Source organism: Melospiza melodia, chromosome 3 (assembly GCF_035770615.1).
Source record: "Melospiza melodia melodia isolate bMelMel2 chromosome 3, bMelMel2.pri, whole genome shotgun sequence".
NCBI classification, from domain to species: Eukaryota; Metazoa; Chordata; class Aves; order Passeriformes; family Passerellidae; genus Melospiza; species Melospiza melodia.
This window is the reverse complement of record NC_086196.1, coordinates 20,626,148-20,650,067: the sequence shown is the minus strand read 5'-3', so window position 1 is coordinate 20,650,067 and position 23,920 is coordinate 20,626,148. Positions and strand designations below refer to the sequence as shown.

Sequence of the window (23,920 nt, the reverse complement as noted above, 5' to 3'; positions counted from 1 at the left end):
ACTGCACTTTCTTTTCTCCCCTCTCTTTCAATGGTGATTTTACTGTTTTAAGGAGAGAACCGTGTTTGCTTCTCTTTTGATGTTGGCAGCCCATCAAAGCAAGTCCTTTATTTTATTCAGAAGGTTATCTGTCTGATGCAGTGCTGTAAAGACATTTCTGGAGCTTTCCTGAAATGCTGTGATCCTGCCATAAGCAGACCTCCCTGCTATCGCCTAAAGAGGTGTCTTTTATTTTAAATGAACTTAAAGAAACTGAAATACCAAATCAACAGCATAGTCACTAGTTTCCAACAATAGAAAACTGAGTGCTGCCACATGGAATTACAGAAATACCTGTTACATTAAAGGGAGGTCAGTCTGTGTTTTGTCATCTTCAGAGAAGTCTTGAGAGTGAAGTTCAAAGTGTGTTTAGCTTTGGATGTTTTGGGTCTTTGTCATCCCACGGGGGCAGGCTCCACATCTGACATTGAACTCTTGAATGTGTTGGGGAGTTTTGGAGTGGGCAAGTAAAGGACTTTTCACTGTTGGTTTTATGTTTTGGAGTAGGGAATTTTTGGAATAGGGAATCTCTGGAGACATACCTGGATGTGAAGTCCAGGTTTCCAATATTGGATATTGAGAACAATTGTCAGTGCTGATGTTTATTCAGTCTTGTCTGAAAGTACCAGCCTTCTCTAGGAAAGAAAGAAAACTTGGCCTCTGTCTTTTTCTTACTGAGAAAGACTTGTGGTTTTTCATGAGCAAAAAGAGCAGGTGAAGACAGTAGTTACTCTATTCTAGGCAAAATCTTTGTGGGGAAAATCTCTCTGGTTCACCATTTCTTGAGTTTTGATTCCTAAAAAGAGTAGTCAAATACAGTGTTGGCTTCATGTATGAAGTTGTAAGATTCTAAAGTACTCTGTTTTGAAGAATAATGAATTAATGGGATATCTTCTTGTCAGAGAGATTGTACTGTTCTTGCCCTCCAAAATTTTATCAGCTACAGTTGGGAAAAATTATTTAGATGTCGAAAATGTCCAGGAAATTTAAGCTGAGTCAGAAAAGTAATGTGCTATTCCTTGTCAGCAGCAAAGCCTCTCATGGGAGCATGTAGTAGCAGCTGTATTTTGATTTCTGGTGGGGAACTGATCTGTAAAATGTGATTTTACACATTGTAGCTCACTGCTGCCTGGGCAGCCAAAGGTTCAGCACTGCTCCATCAAGGAGATTCCTGCCTCTTGCCCATCCTGTGGTCAGAGAGGGCTGTGAGGAGCAGACCCTGCAGTTTGGTTTGTGATTCATGACTTGCCATGAGAGAGGACTGGGGCCATGTGGATGGAAGAACAGCAGCAATTTCTCTATGCAGAATTCATTGGATCTGGTTTATAGGCAAGACATTTCTCAGCCCTGGAACTGAAGGTGTGTTAGTACAAAAAATGGCTGAGCTAAGCCAGATCAGTTTGGATGGTACATCTTGGGTGGCAGATGTTTGACTCCTCCTGCGGTTCTGCCTTTCCCAGGGAAGGAGTATCTTCCCTTCATCACAGCTCAGCATGCCCGGGACGTGGCTGTGTGTAAACCAGGCAGTGTAACTTCTCTCAGCAGTTGCACTGAGTGCCCATTTTTACCACTTGTGGTAGTTTTGGGAAGCAAAAAAAAATCCTCACAATATTTGTAAGGATTGTAGCATGATTTGATGGTGATGGCACAGGAGAACCGAGTTGCAGACTAATTTTGGCTGAGTTTTTGTGATGGTCTTTGTTGTACTCTATAGGTAAACACAACAATTGGAGAATGGTGCTGTGATGTGTTTTGTGGAATTGCCAAGACCTTGTGAGTCCCATTGTTGAAAGTGTTTATTTCAGATAGACTGGTATGGTATTTTCACATGGTATTTTGAGAAATCTTCATATGAGCTTTTGAGAAATCTTCATATGAGCCTTTCTGTACACAAATTTTACTTTTCTTAATTGTGTCACCAAGAGCACCATCAAAAGAGCTGTGAGCACCTGATTAAGCTAAATACAGTCATTGACAGTGCTTTAGCCTTCCCTCTTGTGCTGTGCTGTTTATCTTGTTTCTGTGGCATATGGGGTGGGAGTTGAAAAAAACCAGTGAGTCCTTTAAATAATAAGTGTGGGTGGGGTTTGACTGCATTCACTGTGGATCCCTACCAGAAGCAATGGGGTTTTAATTTTTTTTATTATTATTTTATTTTACACATATACTTTCATTGTCCAACAGTTATTAACCTCTATTCAGAAAACAATGACCTGTTCTAGTTCAGGCTGCAGATGGCAGACACTCTCTCCAGTGATGTTAGGATAAAACTTAATTTTCTGGGCCTTTGTTCAGTTATAGACAAGCACTAAAATTTCACTGGGAGGGGTGTGCTGACTTAAAAGTATGCTGTTCTCTAGATCCTAATTCCTGCTATGAATATTTATATTTTTAAAAATCTATGTTTTTATACATTGAATTTTAAGACTTACTGCATTTTCTTCCATGCCTATAAAGAAACCATCAGAGAGCGTATCTTTATGGAATTAATCACCAAAAAAGTAGGACTCTCAGTCTCTGTCCTTAGGGAAAGGGAGAATCTGAAATTTTTCTACTGTTGAAAATAAATTAATAGCAGGTTGGTGTTTTCAGTTGCCTGAAACATTCCCACAATGTGCTTTTGATAATGTTTGTAGTTATCACTATTCCATGACAGCTGCTTGCACTGACTCACTGGGACTGTGTAAGGCTGTAGAAGCACTTGTTGATAGAATAATGTGGTTTTAGTCTAAGATTTCTTTTTAAAAATGAAATTTATACTTGCAAGAATCTTGGGGTTGTTCAACCTGGAGAAGGCTCCAGAGAGACCTTTCTGTGGCTCTTTAGTACTTAAAGGAGGCCTGTAAGAAAGGTGGGGACAAACACTCTAGCAGGACCTGCTGAGATAGGAGGAGGGGTGATGGTTTTAAATTAAAAATTGTAGATTTCAAATAGATGTAAGGTAGAATTTTCCTACAAGGTAGAATTTTCCTACAAGCACAGGCTGCCCGGAGAAGCTGGGGCTGCCCCATCCCTGGGAGTGTCCCAGGCCAGGCTGGATGAGGCTCTGATCCACCCGGGCTGGTGAAGGATGTTCCTGCTCCTTGCAGGGGTGTGGGGCTGAATCACAGTCACAGGCATGGAACAGAAAGGACCTTGAAGATGTAGGTCCAGAGGTAAAAGTGTGCAAAAAAGAGCAATGTTCTTGGATGTGTTAAGGAAGGCAAAAACGAGAATGAAGGGTGAATGTGGATCTTGAATCACTTGTTGAATGACATTTTAATCATCATGCAGCTACAGGTGTGAATTTGGGGATTTGCTGACATGCAAGGTTTTAGCACATTTGAAAAAATGCTGTGTAGAATGCTGAATTTCATAGTTGGAGAGGAAATATAATTTACCAGATAGTAAAGCAACTCTTGAATACAGAAATGTGTGAGATTTTCAAGATTGATTGCCATCTTCTTGCTTAATCTGTAACAAATAAGTAAGAAACTCTGCATATATGAACAAAAGTTGTCTTACAATGTAAATTGGATTCTCTAGAGGGGCCATGGTGATGGTCATAACTCCAGTCAAGAAATTGTTACTGTGTTTTTATCATTTTGTAGCCCCTGACCATGTGAATATATTATGGTGGTCTTAATCATTCTGTCATTGATTTTAAAAAGCTGAGGAGTGTTGCAGCTACCTGCTTCAAAAGATGTTCAAAGAGGGATATTTAATAGAAGGAAAATGTAATGTTTTTAATATTTTGTCTTCAAAAAAATAGTCAATCTCTCTGAAGTTGCTGCTGGAAGCTTTAGGAGCATTTTTTCATCTGTTTGAGATAATTTCTATAATCACAACGACATGTTAAGCACTTCCTGTTTCTAGTTTAAAATTAGCACTTTAAAGAAATCTAAGTGCTGCTCTAATTTTTGCCTCAGGGTGTAAGTTGTCCTCATTAGTGTCTTGCAGTAATACTCACAGTGCCCGTTGATTTCTAGGCATCTGATTCAGATTCACTTCACTTTATCAATATCTAATTTAGATTTTTTTGTGCTCATTTAATCAGAAGAAAATAGAGGGGTGTTCTTGAAGTACAATTTCACATGTAGCCAGCAAAAAGACTCTTTCATTGAGGCCACACTAAAAAAAAAAATTGGTGTGTCCTTAAGAGAGAGAAGCAAAACTCCAAATTCTGGTGTGTAGAGGTTGTATCCTGATGCCCTCATATCTTTTCTATTATACATTTCCCCTGTGAGTTTCTGCTTTGTTTTGGTCTTTTTAGCATTTTATTTCTCTACTTCTCTACTAAGAGAGCAAGGGTAAAGAATTAAATCTGTACACATGCAAGAAGAAATACAGTTTTAATAGAACCTTCTTAAGAGGAAAAAATAAGTGTGTTCTGGAAAATGTGTTTCTTTATGTAGATAAACAAAGATGAGAGATGAATAACATTGTTACTGTGTCTGTATTGGCAAGTATATCAGCTCCTAGTCCCTTCACTTTGCTGTTGCACATTGGAAAACAGTGCAAAAACCTCTTGAAATTTTGGATATTCAGTGCTTTGAAATAAGGTTTATGTAGGAAGAGGAAGCCTTTTATGCTAACTTTTTTTTTCCAAGTGCAGTGGCTTTTAAAGTAAGTTGTTAATATCATATTAGAAGAATTATTTATTCCCTTGACTGTCTTTTAGGGAGCAGTACAAACACTTGAACAGGTTAACAGTTCTTTGGAAGTAGTAATACTCAGCAGAATGTAATTTTAGAAGTGTTTTTCATGTAATAACCTTTTAATGCTGTTTTGAGTGGTTCCATTCAGAATTTTGGCTAGTTCTTGCATTCATTGACTTGAAAAATTAAATATTTGTCAAGAACTTCCCGACTAAAACTTCCTTTTACTTAAAAAACAAACCCAATTATTTCTGGCAAGCTGCTTTTCCTGCAAAGGATGCACACCCTGACCTTTATGCAGCAGGTTGCAGCATTTCTGAAAGTCTCTCTGGTTCTGCCTGGTATTACCAGCACTGAAAACACAGTTATTCCCTGTAACTTCTCATTCCTACTCTCAGGCTGTAATATTTTATTCTTCATTAAGTATTGAAAAATGTGAAGTGGGCATTGCATGCTGTTTAAAAAATAAAAAACAGCCCAAAATGTCACTTCTTTGTCAGACAAAACCAAATTATTTTTTTGTTAGCAGTCCCAATTTTGCTTTTAGAGTGCTGGCAAGACAAGTGTAAGCCTTGAGGGTGCTAACCCTGTGCATGGGAACCTGGGTGACACTGAATGCCATTTCTTCATCAGAGAGCCAGATTGCAAACAATCAGCAGCCACGGGAAACTGCTCTGCACCAGCTCTGAAGGACAACAGAGCTTGTCTGAAAGCCAGGCTGAAGCAGTCTGGCTGGGGCATTGTCTCAGCTGGGTTGCACATCTGGGAAGCAGGTTTGTGTTGCAAAAGCTCCTTGCCAAGCTGGTAGGAGCTGGGTGTGTCTAAGTTTGTCTCTTGAGAAATCCAAGCTTTTATTTTGCAAGTGACAGGTTTTATTTCTGAAAGTTTTCAGTCTATTTGGTTGTTCACTGGTTTTTTTGTTGATTTGGTTTGGGTTTTTTTTCCAGGAGGGCCAAATATCTGGGCCATCACCTCTGAAGAGCGGGCCAAGCATGACAAGCAGTTTGATAGCCTTAAACCCATGGGAGGGTTCATTACAGGTTGGTCTGAGCTCTGCATTACACATTAACTTCTGTGTACACATACATATCTTTGCAGAACACTTTTGGAACTGCATCCTATTTCTAGCCCTTTGTTGTGTGACTAATCACCATATTCTTCAGGCAAACAGCCACAGGTTATTAGTAAACTTAACAAGCTTTCCTCTCAAGTCTGGCACAGGAACGCTGTTCTGTTTAACCCTGTCACTTCTGCAGCCACCAACTGTGTGCTGCCATTCTGTCTAGTTTCAGAAACCAGAGAAGATCAGGTGAAATCTGTGCTCACATGGGAGCACTTCCAGTAGCTGTTCTCGCAGGTGACACCAGACACAGCAGAAGTGGCTTTCCTCAGTGTGAGGAGAGAATGCTGTGCTGTTAGACATCTTTGTTTGGCAGGAGGAGACAGGGAGAGGGATGCTGGCAGCTTGTCTTTGTTAGCAAACTGCTTGAAATTTGGGCCATTGGGCCTTCAGCAGGGACAGGGTGGACTAATGGCATATTGCAGGGCCTGCTGTCAGTTCCAGTTGCATTCAGCTGTGTCTCCTCTGAAACAATTGGGTCACATTGCTATGCACCTCACAATTTGGAGGTTTTAAATCTAAAATCTGCTTTTGATATCAAGACCCAATTTCATTGGCAAAGATGTCTTAATTTAAGAATGCCTCATTCTTGGTGGGTGTCTGAGCACTAAAGACCAGCCCTGACAGCTCCTGCCTGCCCAGCTATCCAGTAATGCCCTATCTAGTTCCTCTGCTGGCCCTGCTTTTTCTCTTTTGGGGCTGGAAAGGACTGAGGAGCGAGTGGGAAGTTGTCTGTTTGGAACATGCTAAGTGGCACCTAACTCCTGCTTTGGCCAGCCAGCACTGGGAGGTTGGTGTTTGCCTCCAGCTGGAAACTGTGCAGTGCCAGGAACCACCCTCAGGCCACATCTGGGCTCTTACCTGCATCTGCAGGCTTTATTTATTTGGCAAATGCTTGAAATAAAAGCTTGTGTATGAACATAAGAGAGAGCTGAAAGAGTAATTTGAAGTCTTAGCTTTAAGCATCTGTAATTCACTGAGATGTAGGCATAAACACCACTGTCCCTGCTTTGTATGTGTACCAACTGATGTGGAACTTGGTATGGGATTGCACAACAGTTCCTACTCCCTTCCTGAAATACTGAAATTGTGTGTTGTCTGACAGAAAAGAATATTATTTAGAACTTGATGTTTTCCTAGTTTTTCTAGAGACACAATACTGGCTCAAGTTAGATGGGATAGAGAAGAAAAGAACCAGCATTCTCATCCTCTCCTGCATAAGTAATTGGGGCAGCATTAAATTTTCATTCATTTTTTTAATCCATGCATCTTTTAAGATGTTGGCAGCCATTAATTTGTGACCTGCTAAAGTTTTTATAGCTATCTGAAATCACTTCTCAGAGCAAAGATTGGGAATTATGGAATACATGGGTGTCTGACAATCACTGTCACCAGTGTTAAAAGCAGGAAAAAAAGCCCTGGTAAGCTTGGCATCCAGCATGGGGGTTTATTTCAAAAACCTAATCCCCCAAGAGCATGCTGAGCTCCTCAAAAATCTGTCTCTGGTATAAAAGCCTGTCTTTTGTTCTTTGTTTATCACAGGTGATCAAGCACGTACCTTTTTTTTGCAATCAGGTCTGCCATCTTCTATCCTTGCTCAAATATGGTAAGGTATTCTTTATTGTTTGTTTTTTCTAAGATAGGAGATTAATAGTATTCAAATGCTACCTTTCCTGTGTGTTTCACAGAGGCTTTCAGCAGTCGAGGTAGAAAGTGTTGTCTGGGTCATTGTTTTAATTTTATTTAATAGAGAGGAAGGTTTCAGCCCATGTGTGGTGGACCAACAATTAATTAAAACTCAGTAATTTTTACATCTTTCTAATGATGTTATTTCAAATTGGATCATGCTGAATGCAGTATTTTTAAACTATATTAAGGGCTTGAAGTACACAAAGTAGAAGACAAGAAAAAAATCTAAAGTCACAAAAAAAAGTAGAAGGACAGCTTTGATATGTGAGTTACCAAGCAATGCTGTAGTACAGGAACTGGAAAAAGTGCTGTGCCTTACAGCATAGATGTGGTGAGTGCAACACTTGAAATGTTTTCTTCTCTGTAAGCCCTCAGTCCTCACTAGAATCCTGTGCTCAGTTTGGGGTGTATGTGCTCAAAGACACATACTGGAGGCTCATAATAATTAAGAACAACTTTAAGAAAAAGTGTTAAAGCAAATAACTAAATGGAAGTTAGTTTTTCCTTCAGCAACATGGAATCACAGAGTTGTTAAGGTTAGAAAAGTGTTCTAGGATCATCAAGTCAAACCAGCAGCACCATCATGTTTACCATTAAACCTCAGTGCCTGGAAAAGAGGGGCAGGGAGATTTTTCTGTGGGACCTTGGGCTTTGTACTGAGCAGTAACAGAATCAAAGGAAAAATGAAGCTTAACATTAGTCTGATTTTTTTTCTCCTAATTTTATTTACGTTCTTGTGCTTGGTCCTTGCATGCTTAAATGTTAATAAAATTTTATATTACCTGTCTGACCAGAAATGTTATGTATGCACTGTTGCCTATATTTCCTGTTGTATTTATTTGGAGAACTGTCAGAAGGAAAAGAGTGTGGGTATCAGGCTCAGAAAACCTCACCACTGGGAGGTTAATTCACCACTGTGAATTAATGAAGTTTTCATAGCAGTGTATGGTGCCTTTAGGAGGTTCCTGCATCCTCCTGCATCTTGTTACAGATTCTTGCATCAATTACTTACCTTACCAAGGATTAATTTAAAATAATTATTCTGACTGGGAGCATAAAGAAAAGCATAGCAGAGGCTTGCAGCAGAGGCAACAAGTGTATCCACTGGGCAGGAGATTTCTGCTTTCCCAAAAGCTTTCCTGCTTTCTTGGGAATTGCATGTTTAATATATAGGAACCTCAAAACTGAACTCTGCAGAAGAGAGTGCTCAAACTTCTCACAGGTAAGAAAGTTATCCACAGTTGAGAATTTACTTTGCAGTAAGTTTCTTGTTTTCCTGTGAAAAAACAGTAAATAAATCTAGTAGGAAAGCCTCTCATAGATCAAAAATGTTATATTTCTGTTTCTTTTCTAATTTTATTTTATTTTGTTTTGTTTTAAGGACTCTCTCGGACCTGAACAAGGATGGAAAAATGGATCAGCTGGAGTTCTCTATAGCTATGAAACTCATCAAGCTGAAATTGCAAGGACAGCACTTGCCCACAGTTCTCCCTCCTGTCATGAAACAAACTCCAGTGTTTTCACCACTAATGTCAGCTCGCTTTGGTACTTATGAATATATAATTACTTAGTGTTCAGAGGTAAAAAAGCCACAGTTAATTGCAGCCAAATAAAAGCATTAATCTGACCATGAAAGTTTAGTGAATCAGTGTGAAACAAAAAAAAAGGATATTCTGATTTAGGAAATTCACCAGGTCACTTTCTTGATATATTTGAAAATTTGATTATTTGAAGACTTCTAATAGAGAAAAACATTTATTCAGTTTTAACAAGAAGTCCACTCACATCTACCGTCTGCCTTGCAGGCTCTCATTTTGTACTGGTGGTCTTTTTTTTTCTTCCTCCTACTCAGTCACGTATTTATACATGGGGGTTTTAAAGTTAAATTTATGCAAAGGTCAGAGTTTTGGTAGAACAGCTGTTTTACATATTTTTTCAAAGTGAATCAGACTGTTTTGGTTATATAATTAACTGAATAGAATTACTTTGACTCTTTTTTTTATATAGTGTTTGGGGATTCAGTGCTTGCTTGCTATTGTGTTATTTTATAGCACAAAATATCCACAATGACTTGGGCTGGATTAGAAAATACGGGTACACCTCTATGATGAAATTAAATGTATGCATATATGAATTACATACATGATTTAAAATGTCTGCCCATCACCAAATCTCGTGTGTTTGGGTCCAAGGGCATGCATTTACAGGGAGCTGTGGATGGCATGCAGTTACCTTTATAACTTTCCATCATCTCACCAGCACTGTTGTGTTCCACAAGGTGCAGCCAGTAATTCAAGTGCCCTAATTTGCCTCAGGCAGCTGCCTCTAGAAACCCTTTGCTAAGCATGGGTACTAATAAGGACTTTTCACTCCTGTGGATTCTTCCAAGGCTGATAGTTGGAAGAGACTTAGTTCAGAAACAGCAGCAGCTTTTCCCTGTGGAGGATTGTCACAGCTTTTGAGGTTGTAATTCTCTCTCGGGGCCAGGCTTGTTGAAGAAATAGGTATAGCTGCAATTATAGAAAACCAGATCTTACTCTGTTGTGAGAATAGTAGCTAAGCCTACCTTGAGAATGAATTTGCTTGTCAAGATTTTTCTTTTTAAATTCCTGTTCTTCAGTGTATTTTCCCCTGTGAGCTGTCTTGCCTAAATTTAGCAGAAAAGTAAATATTGCACATGAGCATCTATTTTCCCTCATTGTATTCCAGACACCAGTTGCTTTGTGTAGTTTTGACCCACATAAGGGACCCAGATTCTTGCTGAAGCCTCTGCAGTGTTAAAGCCTGAATTATTGGGTTTTCTCTAGGAATGGGTAGCATGCCAAATCTGTCCATGCCCACGTCTGTGTCTGCAATTGCACCGCTCGCTCCCATGGCTCTGACCTCCATGACTTCCATTCCTCCCCTGGTTATCTCTGCTCCCCTGGTGCCTTCTGTCAGTACCTCCTCGTTGCCAAATGGAACATCCAGCCTGCTGCAGCCTTTGTCAGTTCCTTTCTCCTCAAGTAAGTATAGCACAGTCCAGTACTTGCTCTGAGAATTGTGAATCTTATTTTCTCTGTGGCTAATTTCAGACAGGAATCCTAACATATGCATGAGAGTTAAAAGAACAGCAAAAAATCCCCAGAAAACCCTACAAATGGTTTTTCTCCAAAGTTCACATTTGTTAATTCTGTTCTAACTAGTTAATCATAACAACAAGCCGCCTATTAGCTTTTCTTACTTCTGTCAAAGTGAATGTTGATTATGAAGCATTATCTTATACCCAGTTGCTTTATAGTTCTGGGGTTAATTTTTTGTTTCTTCTTCTTCCAGCGCTGCCTCATACTGGTTCTTTAGGCCCCATGGCAGGAGGATTTGGTGGTTCCAGTATGCAGAAGGCACAGTCACTAATTGATTTAGGATCTAGCAGGTATGGAAGCTAAGTTTAAAATTGTTGTATCTTACACTAAAGTAGTATACCTTCCAAAACTTACAGAGCATTTCTGTTCTCAAAGTACAATTGTTAAAAATTAGTCAATATAATATGACCTGTCAAGTATAAAAACAGATTTTGTTTTTATATGCACAGGAAGTAATTTTCAGTAAATTGACAAAATATCCAAAGTAGGTGAGGAGGTCAGATGAGCAGTGCCAAAAAGAAGGGAATGTACCTCATTAGTAAAGAGAGACAAGCCTTGCTAAGTGGTTATAAAAGCAATGTTTGTGCATTATGTGCTCATTCATTATAGAAGGCACCATGTCATCAGCAGGTGTGTTAGAATAGGAATTTTTATCAATATTTATCAGTGAATTTGCTTTATGAATAATAGAAGATTATGGATCTTTATAATCAGCTGCTCTGGTTCACTGATTTTAGGGCTTTGCCATGGAGGGACTTGCACACAGTGAGGGACTGGGCTTATGTATCTGGTTGGGCACCCAGGGGTGTCTCCCAGGATGGTCCTGAGGGCATCTCCACCCCAGCTCAGTTCCATGAGTGACTCAGAGGCTCTTGCACCTCCCTGCTGCCTGTTCAGGGCATGTGGGGTGCATGATCTGGGCTCCTCACACACCTGATGTCAGCAGATGTCCTGTGAGGTGACTGTAGGCATGGCATGTGCCTGGAACCATCTTTTTTTGGTTGGTTGTCTTTTTTGAATTGGAAAGTTTTCTGTTGCTGGTGCTGTACAAAGGAGCCCTTCTCCAGTGTTGTTGTTGGCAGCATTGTCACCATCATGTTGTCTCATTCCATGCAGGGGATGTCAATCCAGCATTGTGCTGGAGAGACTTTGTCAGCATTCTCAATTGCTTTGGATAGCACTTCAAAGTGTTTGGTTTTTTTTTACTTGACAGAGCAGGGGGATCACCTTAAACAAGGCAGGCTGGATTCAGCTCTCCTGAGTTTGTCTGATTTTCAGAGATGGGACGCTGAAAATGCTGGGAGTTTAGATGGAAGTTTGATGGGTATATCTACACCCTCCATCAGCACTATTCTGCAGAAACTGACTGAGTTGGAAAAGCTCCACTCAGCATGTTATTGTCACAGAAAGAGGTAGAGCTGGAATATGGTGATTAAAGCAGCTTTAGAAGCTGCTTTTGGTTATGAGTTCATCAGATCCATTTTTATTCTCATGTTTATTCATTAACATGCCTCTTAAAATTACTTAAACAATGACCCAACACTCTTGGGATAGTGGAGGTGTTTCCCTGGGTTTCCTCTACTATTATTCTGCAGTGGTAGAAGGATCAGTTATGGGCATTAGTGCCTGTGATACCCAAGGAAAATTATTTTCTAATCCTCATGTTGTTTCCTTACAAATATATCCCTACTTTGGCTGTAAAATTCCATATTTGTGATGAAATTATTTATAGCAAGTTAGCAGAAGTAAAACATTGTGCAAGTTGTTTCATGTTACTGGAAGATTCTATGTATCTTCTGTTCCAATGCCTCTTTTTTAAACCAAATGATTTAGAGTTATTTCTTTATCTCTTTTTCTCTTTTGGTTTTCTTTTAATATTTGGTTGGTTGGTTTGGTTTGTTTTTTTTGCTTTGTTTTGTTTTGAAATTATATTGCAGTTCAAATTCTTCCTCTAGTGCATCGCTAGCTGGGAATTCACCAAAGATTACATCCTCAGACTGGGCAGTTCCTCAGGCCTCCAGATTAAAATACAGACAGAAATTTAACAGTCTTGATAAAAGCATGAGTGGATATTTATCAGGTGAGTATGACTTTTGGTATGGGCTGGAAAACCAGAGTGTTTCCTGCCTCTGAACATCACAGGCTGAGGGATGGAATCCCAGCCTGGTATTTGGCTTGCATGTGAAATAAAAACTGAAATGTTGGTGTTCAGACCTGTGCAAGAGAGAGTGGATTTCAGCCACCCAAGGAATGGAAATAACCTTCAGTTCATTGGCTTGGGCTTGGTGTTAGACCTGGAGGAGCCAAACACACTGGGGAAGCTGCAGCAGCTGTGGCAGGGAAGAGGAGAAGCCTGGAGTGGTGGGACCTGACTGGAGGAGCCTGAGATCCACAAGGCTGTGGAGTTCAGCTCTGTAAAGTCAGCAGGCATTTTTCAAACATCACTCCTTGGACTGAGGCTCTTTCTTGTGACATTGGGGGACATTCACCTTCATTTTTGTGACATGTGCTCCTGTCCAACTATCCCTGCTCAGATACTTGGGCTTTCTTTATCTTTTGAAAGAAAGGAGCTTGGGAAAGACTGCAGAACTGCAGCCACTGCTTGGAATTTTTCCAAAGTTTTTTAAGAGAGTCCTTGTTGATTTCCAGTGCCATCTGTGCTGGGCCACAGCATTATAGTGGCTTCAAAAGACTTCATACCAAGTTAATATACAAGAGGAGGGTTTTACAGAAGTTGTTACAAAATGAGATTCCTCAGTGCAGTGAGTAGAGAGTGCTCAGAGAGCAGTCAGGAGGTGCAAAGTCACTATGTATGTTTTGTGTCTGCATTAGATTTCCCATTTTGAATGAGCACTCTGCCTCAGTTCCCTTCCCTACAAAAGAACAGGACAATTATTTCTTTAAAGAAAGAGTCTGAACGTTTTAATCTTGTTCAGTCAATTTTGGACTGGAAGTTTCCTCCACCTGCCTAGAAATGTATCAGATTCTTTGCTGCCAAGGAAAGCTCTCCAGGTGATAGCTCAAGGTTTAGGCAAACAGTCAGCAGTGCTTTTGTGACAGCTGTGGGGATTGCCATAAATACCCATTTTTTCATGTCAGCTCTGGTGCTCTGGGTGGAAAAAGGTACAGGAGAATACTTACATCTTCATTGTGTTCAGGTTATAATGCCTGTTGTTAACCTTGGAAGTAAAACCAACTGATGAAAATGGATTAGATTAATATTAAAAATAAACATGCCCCAGTTCATGACCCATTTTTTGCCTCATGTGAACCTTTGAATGAAGTGTTTATTTTAATAAAAATCTTTTACACTTTCACTAAGGATTTCAAGCAAGGAATGCCCTTCTGCAATCAAATCTTTCACAGACTCAGCTGGCTACTATTTGGTGAGTTTAGTTACTGATGCAATGTCTTCATGGTGTTGAGAGAAGAAATGTACTTTATTAAATAAATGATAGAGAGAGATAGCACAGATCTAAAATCATAAACAGAAACTGAGCTGCTAGTTAAACTGTTTGTTCACTAGTTACATTTCTAAAAGACACCTAGAGATCATTCAGTTTTTCATTCTTTGTGTGTGTTTGTTAAACTCTGTGTAATAGAAGAGGTGCTAACTTCAATTTCTGACCCAGGGATGCTCTCGCTGAGCTGAGGGCTTCTTTCTTTCAAAAATAGGATTCTGAAATCTAGCTTGTTAGTTTTGAAGTATGGAGGAAGATTAAAAATTAAGTAACCCTTCAATTTTTTTTGAGTTTTACTGCAGTTTCCATAAAGATACCTGCATATTACATGGTTTTTAAGACTTGCCTTTATTGTGCTGATGAAAGCAGTGAAAGTTGTCTGAAGGCTTGAATGATCTGCTCTGCTAGAGATGGCTGTTTAGATTACACCTTCAGACATAACTCAGCTGTTAGACATGAAATTTAGTGGCCCAGCAGAACTCACAACAGCTTTACATCTCCTCTTGAGTTCCCTTTCTTCTTCCTCTGTCCCAGGACAGTCATTTGTGTCTCTGGCAGCAGCAAAGCTCAGCTTGCTTGGTTTCATGCTGTGAAGATAAATGTGGGCTGTGGGGTTGTATTGCTCCTCTCTGGAGTCTGGGGGATAAATCAGGTGTGCAGTGTTTCTTTTCCTTCTGGGTGTTTATCCTGAAGGTATCAGTAGCCAATGCAAGGAGATCTGTGTTCCCCTGTAGAGAGAAATAACAGCCCAAATTTCAGTTTTGCCCTAAGAAATTACCGATATTTCTACTGGGTGCTTGTTAGTGGTAATTACTGAAACAATAGTGCTGTTACATGTGAGTAGTGCTGGTGTGTGAACATAACAAAATATCATCATCTCCTGCTTTTGTTTTTCACTGGTGTGTGTGTGTAATGGGCTTTTTTTTTTTTTTGGTGTTCATTTTGTTGTTTCCTTTTTGTTTTTCATAGACTTTTTTTAAACTGCTTTTTAAATGAACTGTGTTTTTACTAAGCATTTTGCTTTTTTGCAGTCTAAGGACACATTTCAGCAATTCTGTCTCTATAGACAGTTCTTTGAGAGAGGCTTCTGCTTTCTTGCATTCCACTGGTTTCACACAAACACACACACCCCACCAGCCCCCCCCAGTTTGTGGGAAAGAGTTTGTAGGCTCATAGGATCTCCTGCTCCTTAGAGGGGGTAGGTGATCCTTTTCCTGCCCACTGCAAGTTACTCTGCACCAGCTCATGTCTTCCCTGCACTGTCAAGGAGACACAAGGGGAAAAAAGAATTCTATGCAAAGCTCCCTCTTGTAGAGTTTGATGTAATTTTATGTAATGTTTTCTTTGGCTTCAAAAAAATAATTGAAAAAGTGGTTTCTAGCATTTCGAGCTGGTTAAGAACAGTCCGGGATTCACTTTCCAGCTCTTCTATTTGTGATGCAATAAAGCAAGAGATACTTCTCACTTTCAGTGTTTTATGGAAATGTTGGAGGATTGGGTTTGTTCAGGCTGGAGAAGAGAACGTTTCAGTGAAGCTGAAAAGAAAGTTGCACCTGAAAATAGCCGAAAAAAGATGGAGAGAGTTTATTTTCAAGGGCCTGTAGAGACAGGACAAGGGGGAATGGCTTCAAACTGAAGGAGAGCAGATTTAGATTGGATATTAGGAAGAAATTCTGTACTGTGAGGATGGTGAGGCACTGGAACAGGCTGCCCAGAGGAGCTGTGGGTTCCACATCCCTGGAAGTGTTCATAGCCAGGTTGGATGGAGCTTGGAGCAACCTGGGCTGATGGAAGTTGTCCTTGTCCATGGCAGGGGGTTGGAACTGGATGATCTTCAAGGTCCCTTCCAACCCAAACCACTCCATGATTCCATGATCTGAATAACAGTACATGATTAAACCAAATAATATCTCCCTTCATCAATTATTTATGTTATTAATTATAAGCATTTTTACCAAAACATTCCATGGGAATTGTCAGTTTTATAAATTGTTTTTTCCACAGTGCCTTGTTTTAGCTGTAATTTGTGAGTGGTTGTGGTGTTTGGTTCTAATTGGCGCTGCTGCTGCACCCCTGCAGGTCCCTGGCTGATATAGATGGAGATGGGCAGCTGAAGGCTGATGAGTTTGTGCTGGCCATGCACCTCACAGACATGGCCAAAGCTGGGCAGCCACTGCCCCTGACTCTGCCCCTTGAGCTGGTGCCACCTTCTTTCAGGTAATCACTGGGGGCAGTGAAATGTAATGTATTTAACACAACTGTGCTGTTCCTCTAACAATGGTGGGGTGGGGTTGTGTTCCCCTCCAGGAGTGGAAAATATACTGAAAATATAAATGGAACTCTGCCATCTTACCAACCTGTGCAAGAGGAGGAGCCACAGAAAAAACATCCAGGTAAAAAACAGGGTTCATGTTCTTAATGTATGGGGCTGGTTTTGAAGGGCACTGACACCTTTAGGAAGTGGAAGGAAGAATCCAATCCATGGAAACCTTCATTTCAGGAGCTAGATCCCTTTTGGCTGGGATGGTAGGAAGGTTATGAAGTGGATGTAGCCAGCCTGTTTCATCCAATAGAATTGAGAAGGCAGTGACAAGGGGCTATTTTTAGCTGTAGGAGAGGAAAAGTGTGCTGATTAATAATGTATTCTGGAAAATAAACCCTTCATGGCCAGACATTGCTGTGCTACTGCAAATTTTTTTTTTCATTTGAAAGTTCCTGGCATTACTGGCCATTCTGAAGGCAGGGGGGTCCAGTGTAGTTCAATTCTCTGCAAACTGGAAGCAGTTTGGACACAACATAAATTCTGTTACTGACAATGTTACAGGGACACTGCAAGACAGAACTTGCCTCTTGTTTTGGAAGGGTGGTTGCTGGGGCCTAAACCATTCCTTTGTGTCTCTTTTTAACCTTGTGTGCAGTAATTGAGCTTGATCCTGTTTTGGTTACTCATAGTTTTAGCACCAGGAACTCCAACAGGGAGCACCCTTAAAAACTAAGCTCTTTATCCATGTGCTAATGTTTCCTGCACATTGGAAAACCATTCCAACAGCAGAGAGTTTTCTCCCAGCTTATAAAAGCTGTTCTTTTATGTTTTCCTCTAGCATTCTTTCCTCTTTCATTCTTTAGAGTGAAAGGCTTTCCTGTTACATTCAAGTCATTTTCGTGGTCATTTTTAAACTGGAACGTTTTCTTCTTTTATTTTTTTTTCCCCAGTTGGAATATACTTAGGAAAATTTAGAGGTATTTTTGAAGAGAAAAATAAAAATAATACTTTAACAAATGGAAGATGGTTACATCATCCATGACTGAACAACCTGAGCTTGCCAAGAAGTTTCTATCTTTAGTGGCATAACTGAAGTCCTTGTTTGAGAGTGGTGTTTTGCACAGGGCAGAAATAACAACCTTTCCTTCTTTTAGTGACATTTGAGGACAAAAGGAAAGCCAACTATGAGAGGGGAAATATGGAGCTGGAAAAACGCCGACAGGTCTTGCTGGAGCAGCAGCAGAGAGAGGCTGAAAGGAAGGCTCAGAAGGAACGGGAAGAGCAGGAGCGAAGAGAGAGGGAACGCCAGGAGCAGGAGCGGAAGAGGCAGCTGGAGATGGAGAGGCAGCTGGAGAGACAACGAGAGCTGGAGAGACAAAGGGAAGAAGAAAGGAGGAAAGAAATAGAAAGGCGGGAGGTTGTTTTCTTCACCTTGTTCTTTAATGCTCCAAGGAATGTGTGTGTGCATACAGCATCCAGGGTTCGAGTGCTGCCTTTGGCTCTGTCTTCTGGCCTGGCTCATGCCAGATTGTCTTGGAGAGAGAACACCATTTGTTATAAATATTGGTATAGGTTAAAGATTTTCAGATACTTCATAGGAGAGATGAGATTTTCTTGGGCATATTTCTTGCATTTTTGCAAAAATTTGTATTCCAAACAAGACTCTACTGAATTCATAATTGATAACATTTTGACAGCCGAGCTTGAGACAAATTTGCTTCTACTTGGTGTTTCAGTGCATGCATCACACTTCCATATTTTATGTAGTTCTGTGAAATACTGCTTGTAACCTCCTTTGAGTATCTGTCAATATGCTGTTTTATGGGCAGTATTCCAAGCTGCAAAGGCTTTCTGAATTATGAAGCTTTTTTTCATCCAGAGTCAGGAGTGTGGCACGAAGAATCTTGTAGGATCACTTCCTGCGTTCTTTGATGCTGAAGTGTATAAGAGCACTTTAGAGAAGACATTATGTTGTGTTGCTGTTGTGCTGTTTAGAACTAGAGCACATTATATATTAAATCATGCTCTCTGAGTTCTGCATCTCCACTGTAATTTAAGGTAATGCAACTTTTCCTCAGGCAGCAAAGCAGGAGCTCGAGCGCCAGCGACGACTGGAATGGGAGAGGATCCGTCGCCAAGAGCTTCTCAACCAGCGCAACAGGGAGCAAGAAGAAATTGTCAAGTTGACCTCTAAAAAGAAGAGCCTTAATCTTGAATTAGAAGCTCTGGTAAGACAGGAGTTTCACCACATATGCTGAAATACAGAATTTTAAATTATACAAATATTATACCTGCACTAATGGCCCACTAAGAATTCCACTCTGATTTGGGTAATTAATCTAAAGCAGGTATTTTGGGTTGTTTTAGAGAACTGGTGCCCACAGGCTTAGCAAAGGGGTTTTTACCATATGTGGTGTAATCTGTCTCTGTTTTCTTTCCAGACTGACAAACATCAGCAGATCTCAGGCAGGTTGCAGGATATTCGTAGCAAAAAGCAAATGCGGAAAACTGAGCTGGAGGCTTTGGATAGGAAATATGACCAAGGGATCATGGAAGTCAAGCAACTACAGCAACAGCTGGAGGTGTGTAACTTTGTTAAACTTGTGGTTTTCTTTTACCATATTCTGTGTTTCCCTAATGCTGTTGAAAATGCATCTCCATAGGGAGGAATATGTAGTCAGTTGGATTGCAGTGGAGAGAGGAAATAGGCAAGACTGTCAGCATTGCAGAGGCTTTTAGTTTTGTCTGTGGTGTTAAACAAATGATTATATGTATTAAAATGAGCTGAGGGTTCAGTAACAGTTGTGAAAACCTCAGCTATTCTTTTGTGGACTGATAGTAGAGACTTCTCTTTAATTTTGAATTCTTCTGTGGCTCCAGACTCAGATTTTTTTTGAGGAATGTTGTCCTTTGTTCAGACCAAGTTAGTGTTTAGGTTGAATTACCTTGCTGCTCTTTTATCTTTTTTTTCTCTATTTGAGTAACAAGACATTAATTATTTCTAATCACTTGACTACCCTAAATTATCCTCTGCCATATTTTTATGTGATGTTTCTGCTCATCAGGGAAACTTCTTTTCATGTTGTTAGTTTTATGTTAGGCTTGGAGCAGTCACCTTAAATGGTCTTGTGATAATATTTACACTTCTAGAATGTTTGTTAAATGTTTGTTTTCCATCTGTGTTAATGGTTTGGGGTCAAAATCTTTAATTTGTAATATTATTTCTATTAAGTGTATAGAAATAATTTTTTTCTTTTCCAGTAATAATAACTTGCATCCCCGTTTCATTAGCATGAGTTGAAGCTATGTTTGAAAAGTCTCTCAGTTTTACTTAATGATTCATAAAACAATATTAAAATTTTGTTATGTTCTCTTCAACATCTACAGGATTATCAGAATAAACTAATCTATTTGGTTCCTGAAAAGCAGTTGTTAAATGAAAGGATAAAAAATGCTCAACTTGAAAACACTCAGAGTAAGTGCCAGCACATGAGTTCTATTCTTGATTGCCTTGCTGAGTTCTCATCCTTTGTAATCAAGGCTGAAGGGTACAGAGGTGTTAATAACAGCTTCACTTCTATATCTTCCCAGTTTAGTGCCATTGTCTCACCTGCATTCCATTATCTCCTTCATGTTCTGAATAAGAGACAAAGACATTTTGGCAAGAAAGCACAGATTTTGCTTAAAACTTTATTTATACAGGCTGTGTAGCTCACAGATACTATCACAATTTGTCCTTTTTTTGCTAGTCTAAACTCAGGGGAGTTAATTTATGTAAAGCTTGGTCTTTGTTTCAAATTACACTGGAAGTCTCTGTCTAGAGAATCTTGGTATGAAATGTTCTGATATATAAAACCCCACAACTTGCAAGTTATGCTGTATGTATTGCATGTAATGCCTGTGTGCCTTAGTTCAGTGGGGATATTTTTTTCTTGTGCTGTATACGAATAGAAAGGTAAATCAAGGAATTGTTGTGACGAAGGAGGTTTGGATTGTGTATACAATAGGAAAATAACAAACAATTATTAAAAACTCATCAAAAAACTTTTAAAAAAGCCCAGAAACATATGTAAAATTGCATGTCTTTCCTTATGCAGATACAGGAGTTGATTCAGTGCACAAGAAGTCCCAAGAAAAGGAAGAATTATGCCAAAGACTTAAGGAACAACTAGATGCCCTTGAGAAGGAAACTGCTTCTAAACTTGCTGAAATGGATGAGTTTAACAGTCAGCTTAAGGTACTTGCATTATCCAAATACTTTACACTTGTGAGCACTGTATTTTATTTCTTCATCCACTCATAAAGATTGGTGTCACTTTCGCCAGGCTTCCACCAACTTCAGTGTCAAATAAGAATTATCAAAATCTTGGAGTAAATAACACAATACAAATGCAAATGTATTGCTAATGTACTAAAATATGAGTCTGTTGCTAACTATTGCTTTGCATGACTCAGCTATTGCTCCTTCTCACCTTTTGCCTTCTAGAACTCATTTTGATTTAGAATGAAAGTTTCTCAGGCCCTTGCACATTCTGTTCTTGCAGTATGAGGTCATATTTGCTGCTATTTTTGAATTGTGTACTGAACACTTGACTTTTGTTGATAGACCTGTGTGGTTTCACAGCACACTCTGCAAGGTCTGGTGGCAGAATTGGGTACGAGCCTGAAAGTAACCGTAGGCCACTTATTTGTTAATATTTGTTAATTTGTTGTAAGCCAAGAGTTGTTGACCACTGGCTCTGAATTTTTGTTTCTGAGGCAACTCTTTGGCCTGCCTAAAAGCTCAGGCAGCTCTCACAGGGTAGCACTCATCCATTTAACTTTATTTGCCAGCTTGCTCCAAGTGGCACTGGTGGGAACTTTTTCCTTAAGTAATAGATTGATGCTGGGCCAGCACAAGGGCTCTGCACTCTCCAGTAAAAAAAAAAGGCCACAAAAATTTGTAAGTGTGTAAGGAATTCATTTTCTTTTTAAAAGTGGCTTCATGCAATGGGCATTTTCAGTTACTTGTTTGTTGCATGGCTTGCTATATTCAGTGGCTGCATCCACAGTTCAGTCTTCCCTAAAATATGTTTTTCAAAGTACAGTGCAAAGATTAATTGGCTTTTTATCTACCTTATCTTACAGTGTGAGAATATGGATGATTCTGTTCTTCAGTGCCTTTTGTCTCTGCTAAGCTGTCTCAACAACCTCTTCCTCTTACTTAAGGTTATTTTCTAATCTTTGGCTTTTTTGTTTTTTAATTATTTCGCAATTTCTCTCTGCTTACCCTTTCTGTTTGGATGTACAACTTCTATTAAATACGTTTTCCCAAAAGAAAACCAGTAGGCTGCTTTTCTTTCTGCTAGCTTTTATATCCTCTTTAAGACTTAATATCCTTACCTGCTTAGAAATCCAAACTGCAGAATACTGAAAGCAAAATACTGACTTTTAATTTTTTCATTTTTTAATGGTCTGTTCTCTAAGTTGTTTCACCCAAACTTTTTTCTTGTTAGTTAACATGAACCAAAAAAGCAGTTTCAGATGGAAACAGTGTCTTCTCCCACTTTTCCATCTCTTGCTCTGTACCTGTAGCCATCCATCCTAAGCTGTGAGTCAGGTATTCGAGTTCTTGTCCAGGGTGCAGAATATGGTCTGGCAAACACAGTGCCGTCAAACCTCCAGATTAACCCAGCACTAAAACCTACTTGCTGTCTTTCAACACTGCTTTTGTCTGCTGAGGTCAGAAATACTTTACAGAAATACTGAGGTCAGAATAATGTATGAAGAAAAAAACCCAACAGAATTACCTAATCGAGCTTTTCATTTTGCTTTGCATGAGGGTTTTTCTCTCCTTAAAGGCAGAGAATTTTTCTAATGTAAGTTCGCTTCCAGAGTGTTCCTGAAATTCTGGGCAAAGTAAGAAGGAAAAATGTTCCCAGCTGAATATATTTGAGAAAAAATTGTAGTCAATTGCTTAATTTAGTTTGTTGCTACAGAGACTTCCAATGACACAGCAATCTAAATTGCACCATATGTCTTAGGCAATGTGATTCTTGGTAGAAGTGCATAGTGTAGAGGGAATGCTTCATTCTTAATTGCTTTATTTGTATTTCTGAGATCAGATACAAAAACTCAGGATTTCCCTATTGCATTGCTGAATGTATATCAGCAGGATTTTCCTAAGAAAAAAGAAAAGACTGGAGTGGTGATTTAGCTGATTTTGGTGATCTTAGAGGTGTTTTAGCAACAAGGTGAAGTACAGGCGAAAGTAATTCTATTATTGTTGATCTTTTTCAGTCTGTAAATTTAATTATCAAAAAGATACATTCTGATTTTTTGTTTGGAAAAAAAGATTGTTATCAGAGGGAGGTGGGATAGGAATTGAAGGATGTGTTCAAAAAGAAAAAGACCGAAACTGAGAAGGTTACAAGTACAGGAAAAGTCCAGTCAGAGTTAGTGTCTTTAAGCTGTGGTTTCCTGCAGTGGTAAGACTGCTGGGTATATTTCTGAAGTTTTTCTGGTTTAAACATGGGACTGATCACTCAGGAAGCATCAAGGATGAGCACCCTACTGCAGGATGCTTTCTCAGGTTATGGTGCAGTGTTGGATTTCAGTTGAAATCTGCCTCCTTGTAGTTACTTAAAATACAATTCACTGCCTTCAGAAATCTTGTGTTTGATCACTCAGTTCTGTATCTTCCCCTCTCCTCTGTTGTATTTGGCATTTCCAGCAGGTGTAGGACTGGAAGGGCTCTTTGAAAGCCCAAATTACATCACTGACTTTGCAAACCTGCCATCTCCTTTTATACTTCCAATGATTTGACTTTCTTTGCAGTGACCTCCAAGGACTATTAATAACTTATTACTATTTTGGCCATTTGTATTAAAACTTGGTTGAAAAAGCATTAAATGCCTGGATGCTTTTCTCAAAGATTGGCTTTATTCCCTTTTATGTATTCCTCTGTTCCCTCCCTAGGACCTGAGGGAAAGTTACAGCACACAGCAATTAGCCTTGGAGCAGCTCCACAGGATCAAACAGGACAAAATAAGAGAGGTACAAAAAAGAAGAGCTGAGCTGGCACAGAAGAAGCGACTGGAAGATGAGGCTGCAAGGTGATCATGGCTGAGGGTGTCAGTGCTGCAGTGCTTAGAACAAAGGCTGTTGTGGCTTTTAAGATAAGAGCTGTTTTTAATGTAAAAATACATCCTATGTTGCCTTAGAGGAAGCATTTTTTGTGGAGTACTACTCATGTTAGTGAGTTTGAATTTGAGATTTTCAATTATTTATATTTGATTTGACTGAAGAAGCAGAGCTAGTGACCTTGTAGTGTGGGTGATTCATGGGCTTTGCTCATCACAGCATTTTTCTGCTTGAGATGAAGTTTTATAACATTGGGGCAGTCTAAGAGAGGCATGTGCTGTATGTGTGGTGATAGCCTGTTAATTTTTTGGCTGGACACAGCTGTGTGATGGATAACAGCATCACTGCACAGCTCCTACTGCATCCTGCCATGTGCTTGGAAACACTAAAATGCCCATCAGAGGAGTGAATGTCCCACAGGGAATGGATGAAAAGGTCTCATCTAGACATTTTTAAGAAGATGACCC

General features: G+C 39.6%; 1 protein-coding gene across 7 annotated transcripts in view; it reads left to right on the top strand.

The window, feature by feature from the left end:
- ITSN2 (intersectin 2) overlaps nt 1–23,920 on the top strand; it is an 80,147-nt gene that overhangs the window by 25,288 nt on the left and 30,939 nt on the right. For 4 of the 7 annotated variants that reach the window (XM_063150931.1, XM_063150932.1, XM_063150937.1 and 1 more), the window contains 16 exons: nt 5,624–5,716; nt 7,339–7,402; nt 8,867–9,030; nt 10,293–10,490; nt 10,801–10,897; nt 12,545–12,687; nt 13,930–13,993; nt 16,148–16,285; nt 16,376–16,461; nt 17,486–17,748; nt 18,410–18,559; nt 18,773–18,913; nt 19,719–19,806; nt 20,429–20,568; nt 21,459–21,539; nt 23,289–23,425. In XM_063150931.1, coding sequence (XP_063007001.1) covers nt 5,624–5,716; nt 7,339–7,402; nt 8,867–9,030; nt 10,293–10,490; nt 10,801–10,897; nt 12,545–12,687; nt 13,930–13,993; nt 16,148–16,285; nt 16,376–16,461; nt 17,486–17,748; nt 18,410–18,559; nt 18,773–18,913; nt 19,719–19,806; nt 20,429–20,568; nt 21,459–21,539; nt 23,289–23,425 — 2,047 coding nt within the window. Of the gene's footprint in view, nt 1–5,623; nt 5,717–7,338; nt 7,403–8,866; nt 9,066–10,292; nt 10,491–10,800; nt 10,898–12,544; nt 12,688–13,929; nt 13,994–16,147; nt 16,286–16,375; nt 16,462–17,485; nt 17,749–18,409; nt 18,560–18,772; nt 18,914–19,718; nt 19,807–20,428; nt 20,569–21,458; nt 21,540–23,288; nt 23,426–23,920 lie in introns of those variants that run through there. The other 3 variants (XM_063150933.1, XM_063150934.1, XM_063150935.1) reach the window with 3 other exon arrangements.